Below are 21758 nucleotides of genomic sequence, written 5' to 3'. Positions count from 1 at the left end.
CAAACTTACCTCTGTAATGTTCTGTGTGTGTGTGTGTGTGTGTGTGTGTGTGTGTGTGTGTGTGTGTGTGTGTGTGTGTGTGTGTGTGTGTGTGTGTGTGTGTGTGTGCCTGTCATTCCGAAGCTGTAGGTAATGAGCTAAATAAAGCCTGTAAATTCAAAAAGAAAGTGGAGATTGATTTCGTTCTTGCTATGAAGTTAGTAAAGTAAAGATACCTTCAAAGAGCTGCAGACAAGAGGATATTTTCTCACACTGCAGGTTATAAAAACCACTTAAGCGAGACCACCTCTGCTCTCACAATGCTTGACCAGTCCACTGGGAGCTGGGAGAGAGACGGGTGAAAACGACTTTGTGAAAAGAGAGAGAGAGACAGAGAGCGATTTAATGGAAGTTAGATGAGAACATGGAAAACTGGGGAATTGGGGTAAAGACAGGATGATGACAGAGATGTGAAAAACAGAGGGAGCGAGCAGCCAGAGAGCGAGAGAGAGGAAGAGAGAGAGAGTGAGATAGAGAACGAGAGAAAGAGAGAGAAGTTATGCAGCCTTTAGACATATAGATATGTAACGGCCAGTAATTATGGGTCCAGTAAAGCTTTGGGGGGCAGTGGAGAACGCGCTGTTTGCAGCCCCGGCCAATTATAAAAGTCCGATTCACCGTCACCCGCGGCGACAGCTCTAAAAGGTCGCCACGGCAACAAATGAGGAGAGAGGAGAAACGGATTTGTCTCAAGTTATCAGAGCCTGCAAGCACAGTGGGAAGACAAAGTAAGGAAGGCTAATCTTAAACACGTACATACACGCACACACACTGTCTCAATCATGCATACACGCACGCATGCATGCATGCACACACACACAAACGGATTGAAAACAGACACACACACACACACACACACACACACACACACACACACACACACAGCAGTTGTTTAAAATATATATATATATATTTATATATATTAGTAGCCAAAAATACAAATGCTACTTTTGGGCCAATGTCGTTGTTTTTTGTTGTTTTAAATTAATTTATTTTTCTTCTTTCTTTCTTCTTATTTTTGCTCTCATTGTTGTCGATAATAATGACAATGCCCAACCCAGATCTAGATTAAGGGCTCTATACTTGTCAGCCGACAAAAACATAATTTTTTCCCCCTTAAATTATGTTTATACATACATACAGTAATACTAAACCAAATAGAAGACAAGTGATCAACTAAAAAATGTGAACGTACATTCTATTTTGCACACACACACACACACACACTAGGGGACAGACAGACAAACAGACAGACGGATGATTCAGCAGCTCTGCTGGAGCATCCTGTGATGAGATGTGGAATAAGCAGCATGCTGGTATGGAGAATGTGTGAGGGTGCTGGGCCTGTGATGGACAGAATATATGAATCTAGCCGAGTTTAATAACACTCACACCCGGTGGGCCAGACGAGAGGCAGGGGAGCGAGAAGGGGGAAGAGAGAAAAAGAGAGAGATATGAATTGGAGTGCAGTCAGTGGTGCAGTGTCCTGTCCGGCCCTCTGTAACCTGTCAAGATTCGATTAAACACACACACACACACACACACACACACACACACACACACACACACACACACACACACACACACACACACACACACACACACACACACACACACACACACACACACACACACACACACACACACACACACACACACACACACACACACACACACACACACACACACACACACACACACCTTTTTTGCCTCTGCAATCATATTTAAACCCATGTTCCATCTTCGTTCGTACTCTCACCTATGGTCAGGAAGTGTGGGTCATGGATCGCGGATACAAGCGGCCGAAATGTGTTTTCTCAGACGGGTGGTGTATTTTGTTAGGGTACCTACCCTAGGGGACTCCCCTAACAAAAAACATGCAGTAATCCTGGTCTCTATACTGCCTCCCCCTGGTCAGCCGGGGTGCCTGATGGAGGGGAAAGGAACTGGTTGGAATAACGCGTTCCTTCCACACGCTGCGTCCTACCAGGGGAAACTCCCCCCTGTCAGGTGATAAGAAGCGGTCTGCTAACTCCTCATGCGTTGAAGGAAGCATGAGCTCAGTTCGGGGCTCTCCCCAGGCTGGCAGAGGGAGAGTAGCGCCCAGGATTACAAGCTTACTCATTGGCACTGAGTGAAAAAATAGGGTTACAAAATCGTGGGATAAAAAGAAAAGGGAGGAGAAAAAAAGAGATAGGGTGGGGAGTTCGTCATCCGTGAGAGCCTCGGAGTAGAACCGCTGCTCCTTGACTTGGAAATGAGCCAGTTTAGGTGGTTCGGGCATCTAGTACGGATGCCTCCCTAGCGTCTCCCTGGGAAGAGACCACGTGGCAGACCAAGGACCAGATGAGGGGATTATATCTCCACACTGGCCTTGGAACGCCTCTGGATCCCCCCCGGAGGAAATTGCTAATGTTGCTCGGGAAAGGGAAGCCTCTGTTGGAACTTTTACCCCCCACGACCCGATTCCGCATAAGCGGTTTGAAGATGGATGGATGGATGTTCAACCAAATATTTAAACCTCCTCCTGTTAGCCATGGGCAAGAAAAACAACACTGTCCTACCGAGACTGAAACCTTCCGTGAGTGAGTGAAAACGGTACACCTGTTTCGACTCAAAACTGAACCCCATCAAATTCTTCCATATCGGCTCATTAGCCAAGTGGTGGCCACTTACTCAGCCTTCCTGGCACGGAGCGCTGACAGACACAAAGAGACGCAGAGCACCGGGGAAGGGCTATCGAGCCGCGAGCAGTTCACTGCTCGCACCCATCGACTGGCCCTCTGCTGCCCAAGTTCAGACAAGGACACTGCAGTCATGTGGCCTACAGCCTCTCTCTCTCTCTCTCTCTCTCTCTCTCTCTAAATAATCTGTGCTGTACTTCAATAGGATGTTAGCCTGCTATAACCCAGCATCTAACCCCACATGACTTTCTTTTTTGTTTTGTTTTTTAAACGCTACATGACTTCTACCAAGGGACCAAATGACTTTTTCCTGATCTGAGTCTGTCCTACTAAACTTAAGAGAAAGGGGAAGAGGAGGCAGAACAGGGGATGACAAGAACAGCTAAATCTGCAGTCCATAAAAGAGAGGGGAGGGAGGGAAAGGAAGAGAGGGGAGGGTTGTAATGCGGAAACTAAACAGAGAACAACTGTGGATGAAGAGTGGCTGTACGTGTTAATGAGTGCAGTGCAGGTCTATGATAGCGTCTACAGAAGCCTGGTGTCCTGGGGGGCTTAGAAAGGAATAGGGAATGAGTGGTGTGGCTCATATAGAGATAATTGCATTTAACGGATAGGCGCACGGCACACGCACACGCGCACACACACACACACACACACACACACACGGTATTATGGCTTATAAAGAGACTTGAATGAAACATTGCTCATTATCACTGCAGAGAATGGATTTAAGTTGGAAAAGAAGACAAAGTCAAATATGATGCTAACACCACAAAAAAAGATTACAAGGGCAGTGGCAATTTTGTGCTATTCTCTCCACCATCAACAAACTCCTCAAACCCACTTCTTCACGGTCGATAAATGCAACAATTTCCAAGCCTTTTCCATAACAAAACACAATCCTCAACAGATGGCCGCCACCTTCTCCCGCACTGGACAAAAATGTAACCCCCCAGTACTAGACACCCAGGCCAGGACTACTTCATTAATCAATCTGACCCATCATCTGTGGTTGCAGGTACGGTATATAGTTCTCAACTTGTCCACAAAATGATGACGTCAACATTTCGTGGAGAAATACACAGAGAACAGCGTATTGTTTTGCCACACAATACTCTTGATCTCTTCACATTAGAACAGTGGGAATTAGGAAATTCTGTGAAGTTTCCCTTTTAATAAAGTTTGTATTAGTTCTGTTTATGCCTTTGAGTATCATTTGTACCTCCAAGTGTTTACGGTACAGTAATCTAACACTGAAACACTGAAAACCATTGCAAAGCTTTCCGTGATGCATTGCGTTGTCTACTCTACAGCTCAACTTAAGATGGTAGATCTCAGTAAACAAATCACCGGAACTTTCATCTTGAGGATCCGTTCCCATTGACCTTTATCCAGCGTGTTTCATTACCGCATTGCACAGAGGACCCATGGGAAACAACAGGATGATATCCCTTACTGTCATCAATATCTCGGGTGGAGGGGGGGGGGGCAGTTGTGAAATGATTTTAAGCTCAACTCAGGTCAGTGCGTTTTCAGTTTGTTCCTCTACTGAGGTTTCTGCCATGCACAGTAAAGTCCTCAGTGTGAATTTAACTGTGGGAGATCAAATGTAACAATAGTGTAATAAGAATGTACAGAAGCCATTTGTACAAATCTCATTTGTACACTCTCAGAGTAAAATTTGAACGGATTTCACTGTGGTGGAAGAGAAGTTTTTTGGTTTGTTTTACCTGTCTTGCACAACATTTTCTTTCTGTTTGCTATTCGCTAGCCATCTCACAATAGCGGCTCTACCGCTCAGGACAATAGAGCTGGCTGCACTGAAGGTCACTTCATTCCAGCACACGTATTCCAACGTGCAAACACACGTGCGTGTGTGCACACGCACACACCTGTGCTCTACGCATAGGCCTTTCAGCTGTAGCGATGTACTGCAGCTATCTCGAGAAGCTAAAATATGTGGGGTGTGCGTGCGTGGCTGCGGGCGTGCGTGATGCAGGTAAGTGCTCTCTCAGCAGGAGACTGGGGCAGTCAAGGTACACTGTGGCCTCCTTTGGCTGTGACTCATGAATATGACAAAGGGAACCGACAGCCCGAGGCGAGATGGAGATTGGAGAGAGTGTGTGTGTGTGTGTGTGTGTGTGTGTGTGTGTGTGTGTGTGTGTGTGTGTGCGCGTGTGTGTGTGTGAGAAAGTGAGATTATGTAGATACAGTATGTGGAGAAAGATAAGCTGACTCCCTTTCCATCCACACACACATTTTGTTCCATCTCCTGTGTGAGAGAACAGCCGGATCACAGCCCCAGCGTGTCTCCTACAGCTGGACACTTGGTTTGGTTCTCTACTCTCATGCTTAATTCATGCTCGGTCCGGTCATATGACAATGTCACGCACCGAAAATATCTGATTTACAAGCTAAAGTAAATCGTAAATTTTCAACACGCGACACCATCGCAGGACAAAGCATAAATCGGGCTTCTGACTGCTGTTGCTGCTATGACACCTGCATTTGCATCTGGGGATCAATAAAGGTTATCTTATCTTATCCTATCTTAACCTTGAGCATGAGTCATCACTACTCACCTCGGCAGAACCGCTAGTGCAGCGGTTCTACCGAGGGCTGTTTGTCAGATGAACAACCTCAACCCACCACATAAAGTACAGTATGTCAACCGTTCAACAGCCCAGAACAAGCGCTCTGACTTTGACATCCGCCACAACGTGTGCCTGTGGTACGGGCAACTATACGCAGTGCGTTTTTTATTTTTTGTAAATCACTTTTAAACTGTCCCGTCTGTCAACAGGAGTGAAGTCACGTGCACTTCCCTCCCTCCAGAATCCAACGCATGACGTCATACTGCATTTGTGCTGCTTTCAAAGTGATGTCAGTGCAGGACTGGTTCAAAATACAATAAAAACACTGTTCCAGACATATTAGAAGTGCTGCTATCGACGAATTGGCCTACATTTGTTCTGTCTGCTGGCACAAGAAAGGTGGTCTTTTCACACATCCCAAAAAAGAGAGAATGGCGTGTTCCATTTTCACACCACCCTGGATAGTTTAATTTTGTGAATCGTGTGTACATTATTTTATGTGCAGGCTGGTTGGTCTATGGTCTCTAAATGACACACACTCAATCGATGCATTTACGGCCTGGAGTACAAAAGAAAAATATATAAATGGGACGCAGGGCTGGAACCTAAGCATCAAATCCTATTTTGTCTGCAAAAGGCAGTTGGACGGCGATTGCATTGGTGGGGTGTTGACACGTTGATATGATCAAATTCATCGTGACATTGAGAGCACGTGGCTGACACACGCCTTCATCTGTCTGTACTAACTTTCAAACACTAACACCATGTCCATGTCAATAATCTAGCACAAAGGGACCACCAAAGAACCTAATTAACCACTTAAACCCTATTATACTTCATTGCCCGGGGTCACCCTTTGGCCGAATGTTTGCCAGTTTTTAATAAATGTTGTTTATGGCCCGAACCCCATCAAAATGTTCGCCTACTATGACATGTACGTAATAGGGATGCTAGAGTTCATGTGGTTAAAGATCAAATAAAAAATGGGCTGGACCAAGTCACATCTGCCCACATCACCTGCCATCTGGCATCTTCGTTACAGTCTTCGTCGCCATCGGTCGCAGTGGCAAAAGTGACAAATGAGCACAGCAATTATTCAGTGTGTGCTCATGTATTTTTAAGTGCAAGCCAGGTCATCCTGTTCCTGTTCCCCTGCTCTCTCACACACACACACACACACACACATTTACGAGTGAGTGTGTATGTGCGTGCGTGCACTTCTGTCAAATGCAGAAGACAGTCTCCTTTTTCCAAACCGGAATACACACACACACACACACACACACACACAGACCTTATTTTAATATTCTTAAGGTTTCTCTGTTTTAGCCAAATGTCACTGGCGAGCCGCGAGGCCCATTTCCAACAACCACTGAATAGGAAGTGACTTAACATGATCACTTTGATGCTCATCTGTGAAACATGACAGGGCAGTTCTTCCGTCTCTCCCTGCCCAGTGTCAAACGACAGCGCACCGCCTGCAACAAAGCTACGCTGCTTTCATGTCAAGCTCAATATTCACCCTCTAGCTTCCAGTTTTCAAAGCAAATGCAAATGCTATGCTAATTTGGACCTGCGTCGTTAACGCCACGGTTCCCAGTGCTCACTCCTTACTACTGGCGAGTACAAAGAGCGAATACTGAAACATGAGTGGACTGAGCACTCAATGGAGAATATTTCCATTTTTCATATTCAAATTGTGTGTGTGCACGTATGCATGTAGTCCAGGTGCAAGGCAATCACACACACACTCACATAAACACCACCTGCCTCTTACAGGGGTTACCAGGTGATTCTCAGTTAATGGCTACTGTAAGTAACTCACAGTTTCTTTTCATGCACACAGATGTGCACACACACACACACACACACACACACACACACACACACACACAGATCAGGCCCTAGACCATTAGCCAGGAAGCAAACACCATCTGGCCATCCAGAATTGTTTTCCCAGAAGAGGGCACACAGGCTCCACTCATCTAGCCCAATAACATACAAACCTCCACGCGTCCACACACGCATGTGACACCTTCACTCAGACACACACACACACAGACGCACGTAACTCATAACGCTACACAGTGAGTACAAAACACGAGTATAAATATGGACCACGGCTACAAATCCAGTCAAATCAACACTCCATATTTGACTGTGCATATTAACAAATAGGTATCATATGAAATGTACTACACTATTGTATAGGAAATATAAGGAGAGGAGAGCAAAAAGACAGTGCTAAGGGGGTTCAGGTGTTCTGTCCAACAACTAATGGAAGTCATTCAGATCAATCAGGGACTGACAGGCTTGACCCTGAGGCTGCAGACCGCTGTGTGTACCTGACACCCTGGAGAGAGACAGCTGCCTGTGTGTGCATGCACACTCATTCCACTTTTATAGGACCCTGTGGGGACACGGTAGCCCATGATTTTCATGCTGAAAAATGCAATATCCCGCTTGTGTCTAATGGCCAGGTTTATTAATGCCCAGAAAGTTAATGCTCCCCTTTTGACAATAATGATCTCACCGTCCTTGTTTTTTTTATACAGTAATAATTGTTAATTGTTTTCCATGCAAAAAAAGTCTTAAAACAAAGTTGGTGCCACTGCTTTTGACGCACATATTTTTGGGGCATGCACGGAGGTTGTGCGTTCCCTCCTCCCCGGGTATAGGACTTCTATTTTTAAATGATGTACACAGGAAAATACACTTATATTTAGTCTTTGGTGGCTCAAACAGTATGCAGTTAAATGGAGGGGGAGAGACATACTAAGAGAGAGGGAGAGAGACACAGTGAGAGAGTGAGAAAGAGAGAGAATGTCAGGGAGAACGTATCGGCTGACGACCAGGGAAGAGGAACCTTCCAATCAATGTGTCCACAAGAAACTCAATAAACTATGATTATTTGCTCAGCTAGAATAACGCTGCAGGCCATGTTTTCCGTTTAGAAAGCCATCTACAATTTCCTGCTGGATGTATTACATTTTCCAAAACTCAGTCAGGGTGGGGGGGAGGGGGTTCATACCAATTACAGTGCCAATCATGCAAAACGAAAACAAACCGGGGTTATTGAGTCTCATTTTCTTTCCACATCATGTTCCTAAGACCATCACTTTAATGTTCCCAACCACAAGGTGATGTTAAAAGCATAAAGTAGCTGTGGTCATTACTGTCAGTGTGCTTGAATCAGGACTGACACCTGGGTTGTTGCTAGAGAATAAGACTTCTTTCATGAGCCTCTGTGAATCTAGGCAATGGAATATTAAGAGAGGAAGAAAATGCATGTCATAAATCTACCTCATTCATTCAATGATGGAGTGTGTGTGTGTGTGTGTGTGTGTGTGTGTGTGTGTGTGTGTGTGTGTGTGTGTGTGTGTGTGTGTGTGTGTGGGGGGGGGGGGGGTATAATTTTCAGAACAGCATGTGAGCTCAGCAGAGTGCTTTATTATGACCAACCGGGTCCATACAAAAAGGGAGAGACGGGTCAGGTCATACAATATAATCAGAAAACCAGGACTATCGACCAGGCGTTCTAAAACTTTTTTATACCACGACCCCATATATTATGAGGGAAATCTTTTGACGACCCCATTTAGCACAATGTCAGCTGATCCCTTATCAGTGCAAAAATGTTATGCATAATGAAACGTACTCTAGTATGTACTAGTGCAAAACTGACAACTGGCCTCAATTGACATATTGTGGTTAACCAACCAGGGTGGTTAACCACTTCCAACCTGGCATCCCTGTTTTGGGCATGTCATCAACACCGTTGCACAACGAAGGATAAAAGTTAAGTGGTTAAGGGCACAGAGAACACATTCAATGTGGTTAACAATACGCTATAGGGAACGAAAGTTGTATAGACAAAGAATTGATGCTAAAACCATGCATCCACCTTGCCACATAAGTTGTAAGTGTTCAGTGGTATAATTGATGCACCCAACCTACTGTACCAGGCTCTGGGCTGTTGCAACTACACATCAGACACTGCTGCCATCTGCTGGTGATACTAAAATTATTCTATTTATTATCAGCATTTTATATTTGAATGTAATGTAAAGATGCCATGTGCAACATTTTGTGTTCTTAACCTTAATTTCACAGTCACTATTCTACTTTATTTGAATAAAAAAAAGGGATCTTAACAATAATCAAATCACATTTGTATTCAAATACCTAGAATTTGCCCTATTCTATACTATTATACATTAGCGTTCCAAAGAAAGCAAACATAATTTTCAAATCACATTGCACTTCAGTCACTTCCACTCACCTGCATGGTTGATATTTGCCACAAGAATACAGTAATCATAGATGTTAGCAACTGGCACAGCAGGTCTATCCCAGCAGGGGGAGTCACAAACTAGGTTACTAAATCATAAAAGCATTTATAAACAGCCTTCCATTATGCACCTCAGTTTTTTACTTGAAAGGTAGAATGGAAGCTATGTACATTCATGACAGTGATAGTTTACCAAAGATGCGAGGTAGGCCTGGTCCAAACATAAGTAACATGTTAGTCCAAACGACCACGTCTTCAGCTTCACTTATATGTCATTACTTCTCATGATCAGACCAATGCATGTCATCTGTGACACCATATGGTTTTGTTTACATAATGAACTACTGTATACTGAAGATAACTGAGCAATGCTTTCCAAGCCCTACGGATGTGTACAGGTAATGTTATGTACATTCTATAATGGACAGAGACTCAGATGGGAAAGGATAATATAACCCAGACCAGACTTTAACAAAAGACTTTAAGTGCATGACTAATAAAGTGTTCAATCAATGAAACTCCACAGCAGTGCTATTGTTAAATAGCTACTGTAAAACATTGGCTGCATCATAGAATCAGTCACAGGGGCTCACTGTATGACTGGTGGATGCCCATGTCATGTTTTCTTAAATCCTGAGGCCCCAACATGAATTCTAGAAGTATTCTAGTAGTATTAGCTATACAGTAGGTTGGGAAAAGTCTGCCATGTCTCACATAAACACTTCCCTCCACTGTTACAGTATTCTTCTTGCATAGCCAGCACAGGCTACACTTCCTCTATTGTGCTGTTGGAATAACAATGCTGGGGTCATATCATAACAAACAGAACTGGTTACAAAACATATGAAATACCAGCAAGGCTTCACAGAATTCCCCAATGTTACCCTGATAGAAACTTCAACGAGCTAATGTTAGCAAATAAAACTAAAGTGGGCTAAGCAGTGATGTAGCAAGTAGCAACACCAGTACCTATGCAGTCACTCTGTTTCTCTACATGTTTAGAAAGTGCGTTGAAAAACAATCACACAGGTTGATAAACAAATTTTCTGTATAAATACAGTTTACACTTAGAGCACATATTTAATAATTCTTCATATGGGTACAATTCCCTCCTGGTCCACAAGGAGTCAGAGTTGTGCACAGAACAGCGTAAAGGATAATAACAGAATGCAGACACTGATGCACACAGCTGAGTTGTTGCTATGTAGACCACTTTCATATGTAGGTCAGCACTATGCTGCTTTGTGCACGTAGGCATGCACGCACGCACACACGCACGCACACTCACGCAGAGACCAACCTTCACGCTCCATTTCTCAAATGCTGGTGAGCATGGTGCTGTGAAAGAGCTTCTCTCTGTGGATGGAGAGTGTGTGTGTGTGTGTGTGTGTGTGTGTGTGTGTGTGTGTGTGTGTGTGTGTGTGTGTGTGTGTGTGTGTGTGTGTGTGTGTGCACATGCACTGTAAAAGCCTGAGTCATCTTTCGACTGCTGCGTCAGGCTGGCACAGCCTGCAGTGTGTAAAGACAGAACCCATATGGTACCAGGCTGAAAGTCCACTGTAGAGCAGCTATTCTGGTGATACCATGCAGAACCACAGGTCTACATGTACTGCACTGTACTGTACAGGCTGTTCCTTTCCTACTGTACAGGAAGGAACAGCGGATAGAAGTGTGGATCCAACAATTACAGTTTAGGCCTTGAGCAGATACTCTTATACAGAGCGACTTACGTAGTCAGTAAGTAGTCACAGAAGTGAAGTGCAAAGAGAACACTATAGTGCTTCAAAGAAACTAGGATACCAGGTCAACATCAAACCTAGCATCTGTCTACACAATATAACATCTAAATATGTGAGTATGCATTAGCATGCATGCGTGTCCTGTACACAATCCTTACTCAGAGTGAACAGATGTAACCAAATGGACCCTTAAGGCCCTGACAGACTGAAAGCGCCATTGACGTGCGTCAAGTTATGCCACTTGTTCACATTGGAAGCGTCAGTCGGCTGCACCACAATTAATAATAATTTCAGCAGCATCGTACCAACCCAAATGAAACGAGGGACATACACACGCACATACTCTGGGATAATTTTGTGTCATATTCGTCATTCTGTCAACCCTGAGTTACGTTAATAACTCTCGTCAATTGTGCAGCAGAATTCGCCAGTGAACTGAAACTCTCTCCTTTCATTGACAATGGAAGGAGAGGAGTCCGCTTTACGTTAGGAACTCTCGTCTCGTCTCTGAGGCCTGACTAGTTGCGAGTAAGAAGTATTGGTGGATACGATGCACGGCACACCTGCCTCAAAATAAAGGGTTCATATAATACAAGTATGCTATTTTTATTTTTTTTGGGAGGCACTTGTAGTTACTATGTTTAATAAAACTACAACAAGTTTACCTCTGTGTTTGCATGTATCAGATAGCACGAGTGAGTGTGCATCAGAGCGTTGCTCAGAGTATTGGGCCCGTGCATGACTTTATTCTCTTCCCTTTCTCTCTCCGTTCCACAAGCACTCGGACCACCGGCGAAGCGCTCTTGAACTTGAACCTGTTGTAACAGAGTAGTCATTGTGTTTTTGTGGTCTGTGCTGAGCGTCAACGCTCCAAAGTAAAATCATGCTCTGAAAGACGGACAACGGCCTTCACTTTGCGCCTCCAATGTGGCTACAGACATTAAAAACAATGGGTTCGTTTGATGACGTGAGCATCTGACGCTTTCAGTGTATCACAGCGTTTACGGGTCAATTTAGTTACATTTGTAACATCTAAACCTAAAACCCAGGACAACTTTTCTTTTAACACAGATTCTTTTCTGTGCAGGCCAGAGTATCGTATCCCTGTGGTACTGACCTGTCCGGTGAGTGAGGGGGCGGATTGGCCCAGGGTCTGGTTCCTCATGCGGACCAAGTTGTTGACGTCACACCCTTGAGCTCCTGTGGACATGGGCCCTCCGAGACCTGCAGACGCGCCCTGCCAGGCCAGCTGGCTCACCCCACCGTGCAGGCTGCTGGACAGGGGCAGCAGCTGCTTACCTGGGGAGGGAACGAAGATAATGGCCTCTATAGTTTGAGGACGTTAAACGGTAATGTTTTTATTTAAAGATAAAAAATGTTGTGGCTTTTTCTGCCTTTATTCATAGGAACAGTAGTCTGACAGGAAATGGGGAGAGAGAGATGGAGGGTTGGCCCGCAGCAAAGGTCATCGGGATCGGGAGTCGAACACGCGACACGCTGTCGCGTGTTTACCAGCCTAAGTAGGTGCACAGACGGTTACGCCAACCTTCCGGGCCGGTGACGTTTTTATTGACAGCGAAGCTAATGGTTAAGGATGGGAATTGATGTGCTTTTATTGAAATCAATGGCATTATCGTTCTACTTATTGGTCCCCTTCCGTTATTGATCCCTGATTTGTGTGTCTGAACACAGTGGAGAAGAAACACTGGAAAAGTGTGCTCCTTGGAGCACAGGTCTCCGCCAAATCGGGTTGCCTACCCAGGGCCCGCCAACTTAGGTCATAGCCACTTGGAATGGTTTAAAAAAGTGCATCTCGATTGTTCAATTAATAGAAACATGTATCGATAGAATAATCGCTAAGAAAATTATCGCTAGTTGTAGCCCTAGATGACATCATTCATATTGACAAGCTATAAAAATATAATACGTATATACGGTTTCTGAATGTATTCTACGTAAACCATTTAACACGTAGTGTGTATGTGTGCGTGTGTGTTACCGGTCATGGCCATGCTGCTGCGCCGTGCACGGTTCTCATCCTGGCTCAGCTGGCGATGGAGCTTGGTCTTGGTGGCGTCTTTTGCCGCCGGCGACAGGTCGGGGTTACTCATCTTCCTGAACAGGAGGGGAGGCGGCGACGCAAACTCCTTCTGTAGGAGGGGGACGGGAGAGGGAGGGAACGAGAAGGAAAAAGCATTAATTAAACATACTATTCTATCATAATTAATAATCAACAATCAGTGGGTCGGCATTCACCGTCGAGAGCCTATTTGGAGGTCAGTGTGAAGAGTCCATGTAACTATTAGGGATGGGTGGGTCCCAATTATAATCGATAATGGATTAATCCTTTTTGAGGATAAACATTGGTGATTCAAAATATATTTATTAGGGGGCAACAAATGAAGTGTAGAGTATGCACACTGTCCCTGTTATAGGACCACAATGGAAACAAATCCCCAGGACTTTTTTTGTGTTATCCTTTTAGCCTTAATGTCGTCTGACTGTACCTTGTTCTGTTTTCATTTCTGACTAACAAAGTATTCAATCGATCAAAAAAGAACAAGGCTCTACCCAAAGTAAAGTCATAAAACACAGTACTAACCCCTGATAAGAGCTCCCTGCACTCACATGCTCATACCACACACACGGACCGTGTGCATGCAAACTCACACATGCACGCGCACACAAATATTCCCATTCACACAAGTGCACACAGACAGACCCATCCCAACTGTAGCTCACACACACCCACAAACAGTTTGAAGAGGAAAACACCTGTTTTTGTCGGTAAGCAGGGGAATGCAACACAAGCCTCACTTGCCTCACACATCATCATTAAAACCACATCACCACCGCTACCCCATGGTACTAACTGACACTCAGACATCCTGTGTGTTGACATATCACAGAACTAACCGCACGTCTCCTCCAGGTTAATCCATTAAGACCGGGAACGCATCATTTTTATACAGATAAGATTTCTTTGGCTAGCAGATCTACAAGCTCATAGCTATGAGCTTGTAGATCTGCTATTTTTGAAAAAGAAATCGTTCAAATGTGTGAAAATCTTTCAAAATATATATATTTTTTAACTCATATCTTCTTCCGAGGGTCCCTGGAACAAAATATTTTGAGATGGGGGGGGTCTGCGGACATGTTGGGGGTCCTTGACATGAACAAAGTTTGAGAACCACTGAATAGCAACATATTTTTTTTTCCAAAAAACTGTTAGGATTCGGAAGACAATTGTAGAATCCCCAGAAGCAAAGATTTGAGTAAAAAAAATAGCTTTAAAAAATATATATATATATTCAAAGGTTTGCACAAATGTTCACGATAAAAATAAAAAAAATCGGATCTACAAGCTCGTAGCATGGCACTCAGTGCCGCTCTATGAGCTTGTATATCTGCTAGTTTTGAATAGCCCAAAGTATAAAATAATGGTTATAGCTAAAAATCTAAAATGACAGATGCTTTCCCGGATTAAATGCGTTAAAACACATGTCCCTGTTTTGGCGTTTTCCAATCCTGCAAGACAGAAACATTTCTCAACGTTCCTGTACTCCAGAGGTTTGCTTGGATTCAACGGTGAAGTCACAGAGTACAGCCAGCACACACACACACACACACACACACACACACACACACACACTGAAACTTGTGGTCCAAACAGTTCGGAAACATCTGCCGTTCCCGTGGAAACAAAGTCCACGCGTGAAGTCACATCCTCTCCCTCACCGACAGGCGGGCCCTTGACGGAGCACGCTCCAGAAAGGAACATCTGGAGAAGCCACGTAAAACACACACACACCGCAACCTCAACAGAACTCCCAGATGACTGCTCATATGAAAGGGCTTTAGTGAAAGCTTCCGTTGCACTCGGCCAGAGGAAGCCTTGCGCGAACTCACTCATTCAGTCACTCTCTCTCTCCCACACACACACATATATATAGTTTAATCATTCACACCTTGCCTCCATTAACTCAAGCTTGGCTCAGTGAGCTCAGTGAGCCATGTCATTAACAAAAAACTCCTGTACTTTCGGTGCTTCACGTAGCATTGTGCGATGTTACACATGCATGTTGGAGGTAACAGAATAATACTAGTCATTCAACTGTAATCACAGCCTGAGGCTTACACTGCTTTTGTGCAATTCACACACTTCTCTCTATAGTGGCAATGTTTAATAATGTGGGAGCCGTTTTCAGACTGGGCCTTAAGCGAACAAGAAAAGAGGGTGTGAATGGATATCAGATCAGATGAGCAGTTGAGTACAACTTTGTCTTCCACAGCACACATCAGTAGCTCTACAGTTACTCAGGGTGCTTTAGTTACTCTTGTTACCTCAGGCTAAATGAAGCTTCATGGTCACAGACTAAGACATGAGGGTGGTTCTATTGATTTTATATTGATTTTTCTTTTTCCTGATATTCTACTGTTAGACTGGTGATAGGTTCTTGGTTTACTTATGATCCTAGATTAATATTTATATGCTTGTGTTGTCCTTGCTCTGTATTAATAGTGTCTGCTAAATGCCTAAATTGTAAATATTGTTCTGAACAGTGTGATACTAATACTCTGTCATCTGCTGACTTTCTGCCGCAGTTCCTTTCTTCACCACTAGGTGGCAGAGTGACAGGAATGTATTGTTACTGCCTGGGAGAGAGGACACCAGACAATAAAAGTATTCACACATCAAAGCTGTCTTGTAATAATCTGTAGTGATGAAATGAGGTATGTAAACGACATTGCTGAATTGGACATTTAGTCTGTTGAGAATCTAGTGAGGGGGAAGTACCAACACACAGCACAAAGTGTGTGTGTATGTGTGGTCAGCGTGGTGTGCTGCGTGCAGTGCTAGAATGTGTGATGGATCACAGCCATCAGTGCAATACACACTCGCAGCAAACAAACGGCTACTCTAATTTGACCGCTGACAACACCTGCAACACAAAATACAAATGCATGAAAGTGAATCTGGAAAGTGAACGTGCAAAGTCAACTCTCTACCACTCTCTCTCTCTCTCTCTTTTCTATCTATCTATCTATCTGTGGGAGCAGTGAGGACGGAGGAGTCATGTATCTGCAGTTCAGATCAATACTCCTAATCAACATAAAGACCAGAGAGACTTTAATCCTACTGCGGACGGATGCCATGCTTCACATGCAAGCCCACACACACACACACACACACAGCTGTGACCTTGACCCGTTCCCAGTGTTGATGAAACTGTAGTGTACACACAGACTACCAACAGACTCAACACACGCATGGATTCACACACAGAAAGAACAAACATTTTCCATTTCCTAACGACTGCAGTGGAAGTCTGCAGAATAAAGCATGGACCCACCCAATCCTCTCAACGGAGAGCAGAGCACACACACAAGTGCAAACACACACACACACAACAGTCAATAACAGGTACATTCCATACTTCGACCTGTGTGTGTGTGTGTGTGTGTGTGTGTGTGTGTGTGTGTGTGTGTGTGTGGTAATGAACACCTATGGAAACCGGACTAACACTGGACATAATGACTGTAGTGTTGACAGGCTTATCCCTGGTAGCAGCATCATTACTGTGCAACAGTGTCAGGGAACAGAGCACAGGGTGTGTTGTATTTGCACTGCACTTCAGAAGATGGATAGCCTTCAATACAGCTTCTGAAGACACACAATACAAAGGTACTCTACTCTACAGGACTCCGCCTCAAATAAATGGATCAACCTTTTAAGAATACTGTACTTCGTCGTACGACAAATTCTGAAAATAGACAATCTACAAGCTCACAATGACCAACAAGCTCTCGCAATGTGACACATTGTGGACTTGTAGATCTGTCGTTTTTGAAGATTTAGAAATTGTTGTCAATTTTGGGAATTCTTTGGGATTTTTGTTTTTTTTATTACAAAACTGTGGCCTATAATGACATGCCCAAAATAAAGAAACCAGTGTTCAAGTGGTTAATCTATCAGGTTTGGTGACATAACAAGATATCATGGCATGAGAATCTGTGATCCACTGAGCATCAGATACGCCGTGGAAAAATGCCTTTGTGTGTATATTGTAGGAGAACTACCAACAGATCTGGTTTAACAGCTCCGATGCTATGCTAAAGGTTAAAAATCCAAAGTTAGTTTTGGCTTTGGCGCCATCACAAACTAACTCAAATGTCACGTCGGTTTAACCGCAGACCAAAGAAAGAGAAAAGCAGCCTCCTCCTCCACACAGCCCAGATGCATGGATCCAATGTCCCCACAGCCTTTTGTCTGTGTGTCCTCTAGAACCATCATGCAACAAACCCAGCCAGGGAAGGAAGTGAAAACCAGGGTTTCATAATGGCTTCTCCTTCCTATGCTCTCCCTCGTGTTTCTGTGTCCTTCTCACCCCACCCCCACCCCACCCCATCCTTTCATTTCCCCCCGGAGCCCTGGCTTCTGCAGCATTACATTTGGGCTAACATTCATCATGTGTCGAGCGTCCTGTGGAGAGGAACCCCAACCACCCCCGCTCCCCAGAATGTGAGACGCACATCTACAATCTATCACACCTGTCATCGCATAGGGGAGGATCCGTACCACACCAGTTGCGAGCTGCTTTAGCCTTTTGGGATGTCACAATATACATACATATGCAGAAATGTACAGTACATGAAAGCCTGAATGCGTTTATAATACACTCACACTCAGTAAAACAAGCATACAAGCGCACATGCACCCACACATGCTTGAGCATAATAGCCAATCACCACTTTTGCGTGATGTTCAATATTCCACCTCATCATACAAACCAATTACATTGTGCAGGGCAGGCCTTTGTCTGTGATATAGGCAGACACACAGCCTGATCCTAAAGTTCTGCTGGTCAGCAAAGCAATGCACACACACACACACACACACACACACACACACACACAGGCACACACACAGGCACACACACACACACAGGCACACACACACACACACACACACACACACAGGCTCACTCACTCACTCACATAACTTCATGATTTTAACTGCAGCACAGCAAAGCCTGCACAGCAAAAAAAAGAAGAAGAAAAAAGGCCTCAATCAATCTCCTTACATAAAGTATACTGTGCTGCTGGCAGCAATGATGCACAGACGCTCCAAGATGTGATTTAAAAACCCTCTTGGCCCCCAAACACGTTGACCGTTGAGAGAGTGAGCCGACTGCAAAAGAGGCAATAGAATATTGTCTTGGCTTGGTTTTGCCCTTCTATTGTGCAGTGCAGTTGCAGCTAATTAAAAGTGCACAGGGCGGTGAGATGGGGAGCCATTATGTGGCATAATTCAGCTTTTACGGTAGTACTTTTGCTTCGTGCTGTGTTGTTGATATCATTCATTTTAATGAAAAACTCTGTTGGCATTGTGCATTCATTGCTGACTTTATAAGCTGACCGCTAAACAAATATAAGGCAAAGGCACAATGGTTAATCCTCATGCACTGGCTGCAGTGGTTGGGGTGATGTCATACGTGACCAACCTGTTACACTACGTAGTGGAATTAGACTCAGAAAAGAAGGCAAATGTACCAGACAGAGCCCAGTGTTCAGCTGAAGTGCAGTGCTCATTTCCCCAACAAGATTGGCTTTCAACTATATAATTGTGGCTGCCGTCTACCAAAGTATTATGTTTTTATTGAGTAGCTTTTGGTTTCACTGCAAAAAAGGAGTAAACAGCAAGTCCACATTGTAAGTAACAGAATATATTGTTGCATTATCCAGGAAGACATATTGATTTTTAAGCCTGTCCCAATGCCATCCCCAAGCCTCTCTTTCTTGACATGATAAATTGTGCAGGCCTGTTTCTTTTCATCATTATCTTTAATGTGTTTGTTCTGAATTGAATTCAGTGAGTGCAAGATCAGTAAAGTCAGTTCAGGTCAAGCTACATTTGCCAAGTGTGGGTTGTTGCCTAGGCCTGCTGCTGCATATAGACTAGGTTATTGGCTGGGCTACCTGTATAGACTCCTTATGTACAGCTGCCAGTACAGTCTGTACCTTTAGTTTCATTAACATGTCTCATCCCCTCCTGCTACTACTACATCCATCTCCTTCTTTCTCTCGCTCTCTCCATCCTCTTTTCAATTTTTCATCACATCAAATCTCTCTCCATGTTGCTCCTCTGTTACCCACCTCCCCACCAGTCCCTCCTAATCCCCCCCATGTCTCTTATCCAGCCTTACATTTCTCTTAGCTGTAGCTGCGAATGATTGAGTCTTTTTTTAATAATCCGTCCTGACATACAAAAGCATCCCCCCCACACACTCTCTCTTGTCTATTTTCCTAACCCCCCCACCCACTCTGTCTATCCTAACATCACTCCAATATTCCCCAGACTCCAACCCAACCTTCTACCCCCCCCCCCCCCCCCCACACACAAATACCTGCTCCATTACACCGCCGCCCCACCCCCACCATTCCCATCACATCTGGCCTGTGTTTTATTCATTCCATTTCACTTAATGTACTACTGTGAAGTGCAGGCGGTCTCTTCAGTTCAGAAAGTAGCTGATAGAACATGTAACAAACTCTATTCCAGCTCTATTCCAACAGAACTGAGACGATCAGACTTTCCTCATTAAAGACATTACTGTATGTAGAGAAGAACTGGGTGGGCAAGGAATGCGTGCGTGTGAGTGTGCATATATGTGTGTGTGCGCGTGCACAATATATGAACACAATACAGTCATAAAGCTCATGGTAGCTCAACCCAGTCTTAGCACACACGCACATTATAAATATTCACCCACATAAGGCTCCTATAACTGTACTTTGGAAACCTTTGCACTTAGGTAAACCATTCAATCTCTGCCCATAAAACACACTTGACTGTCTAATCCGAGCCTGTCACATCCTAACCAAACCAGTGAGACGGCTTCAGTGAGCAGGTGTGTGCAGAGAGAAGCAGGCCTTCCAACCACAGTCTGACTGTTTCACTGCATGCTGGGGTGAAGACAAAGGGGAACAGACAGACTGATAAAGTGCTAGGAGGGTGAGGAGTGCATGCGTTCCACTGCTGAAAGTCCAAGTCAAAGTGGGTTTTCACTGGCCCCCTTTGTTACCAGGCTCTGTGCGTGTGTGTGTGTGCCTGTGCGAGTGTGTGTGTGTGTGTGTGTGTGTGTGTGTGTGTGTGTGTGTGTGTGTGTGTGTGTGTGTGTGTGTGTGTGTGTGTGTGTGTGTGTGAATTATATGCAGTTCCCTCATGACATAATTGCATGCTTGCCTGTGCAGGAATCAGGATTACATTGCATCATACATGTTTCCTGTCTGTCAGTATACATAGAACGTAGTGTTTCTGGCTCATACGATGCAATGTCAGACGTGTGTGTGCGTGTGTGCGTGTGTGTGTGTGTGTGTGTGTGTGTGTGTGTGCGTGTGCGTGTGTGCGTGACTTGAGTAGACATGTGGTTGTTAACCTAAACATTTAGAGAAATTGCTGATATGTTCCAGCTGTGTGAAGGTGTCCTAAGCAAGGTAAAGAAGGAGAGAGAGGGAGGGAGACAGGGAGAGGGAGGGAGACAGAGAGAGACAGACAAACAGACAGACAGAGAAGGAAGGAGAAGTATCTCAGTAAAGTCCTCTCACAAAGGACTTCTCTAAGCTGTGATTTGTTCAAACTTCTCTGCCTTTGATGAAAATGGTTGCCACATAAGTGGCGACCGGTGATTCAAGGAGCAGCCAGAGTGAAAGACTATACGCTGTGGGGGGTTAATCCATTTTCTTTTGGATCCTGAAATATATAATAAATAATTAAATGAATCCAAAAGTAATGTTATTTCGAGTTTTGGTAGTTTTTTTGGTCCTCAAAATGACAATAGATGCATTTGAAATGCACATTTGAAATGCATGTGAAACCAACGTACATCTTGGCACTGTGCCAACAACTTTAAAGCCTGCTTACCTCAACAGAACAGAACTTGTTTTAATTACATTAATTGTATGCTGTATGCATTTATGGTAAAGTAATGTTCCTTTGAATGCAAAGTTTGCAAACACATTTCAACACAAATGTGGGCTCTCAATCTTAAGGGATTCAGGTTCTTAAAGTTATTAGAAGGGATAGCACACCCACTGGTTTATTATAATCACACATTCCTCCATTCTCTCCACCCCCCAGTGGTTCAGATGTGCTCCATTTGGTATGGGCAAAGAAAGATCTTTGGTCTCTAAGCAGCACTGATGTAGATAGGTCTGCTCTTTAGGGAGACAAACTCACAGGTACACAAGAAGGGGGAGAAACGAAAAACAGTGAAGCTATTCATTGGTCACCCAGAAGCCAGAACAGCCCTGCCTCACTCGGTGTATCAGCTACCTGTGAACACACACACACGCACACACGCACACACACACGCGCACACCCCTCAGGAACCCTCAAATAGGAGGTTCA

General features: G+C 44.3%; 1 protein-coding gene across 9 annotated transcripts in view; it reads right to left on the bottom strand.

The window, feature by feature from the left end:
* The window catches only part of mast2 (microtubule associated serine/threonine kinase 2), a 216824-nt gene that overhangs the window by 167968 nt on the left and 27098 nt on the right, over positions 1-21758 (bottom strand). For all 9 annotated transcript variants that reach the window (XM_080430974.1, XM_080430979.1, XM_080430981.1 and 6 more), the window contains exons 2-3: positions 13347-13497; positions 12465-12646 (exon numbers count right to left, since the gene is read on the bottom strand). In XM_080430974.1, the coding sequence (XP_080287100.1) occupies positions 12465-12646; positions 13347-13497 (333 nt within the window). The remainder of the gene's footprint in view (positions 1-12464; positions 12647-13346; positions 13498-21758) is intronic.

The sequence above is a fragment of the Gymnoscopelus braueri genome (assembly GCF_963280865.1).
Source record: "Gymnoscopelus braueri genome assembly, chromosome: 6".
Classification (NCBI taxonomy): Eukaryota; Metazoa; Chordata; class Actinopteri; order Myctophiformes; family Myctophidae; genus Gymnoscopelus; species Gymnoscopelus braueri.
This window is presented reverse-complemented; position numbering and strand designations above follow the sequence as displayed.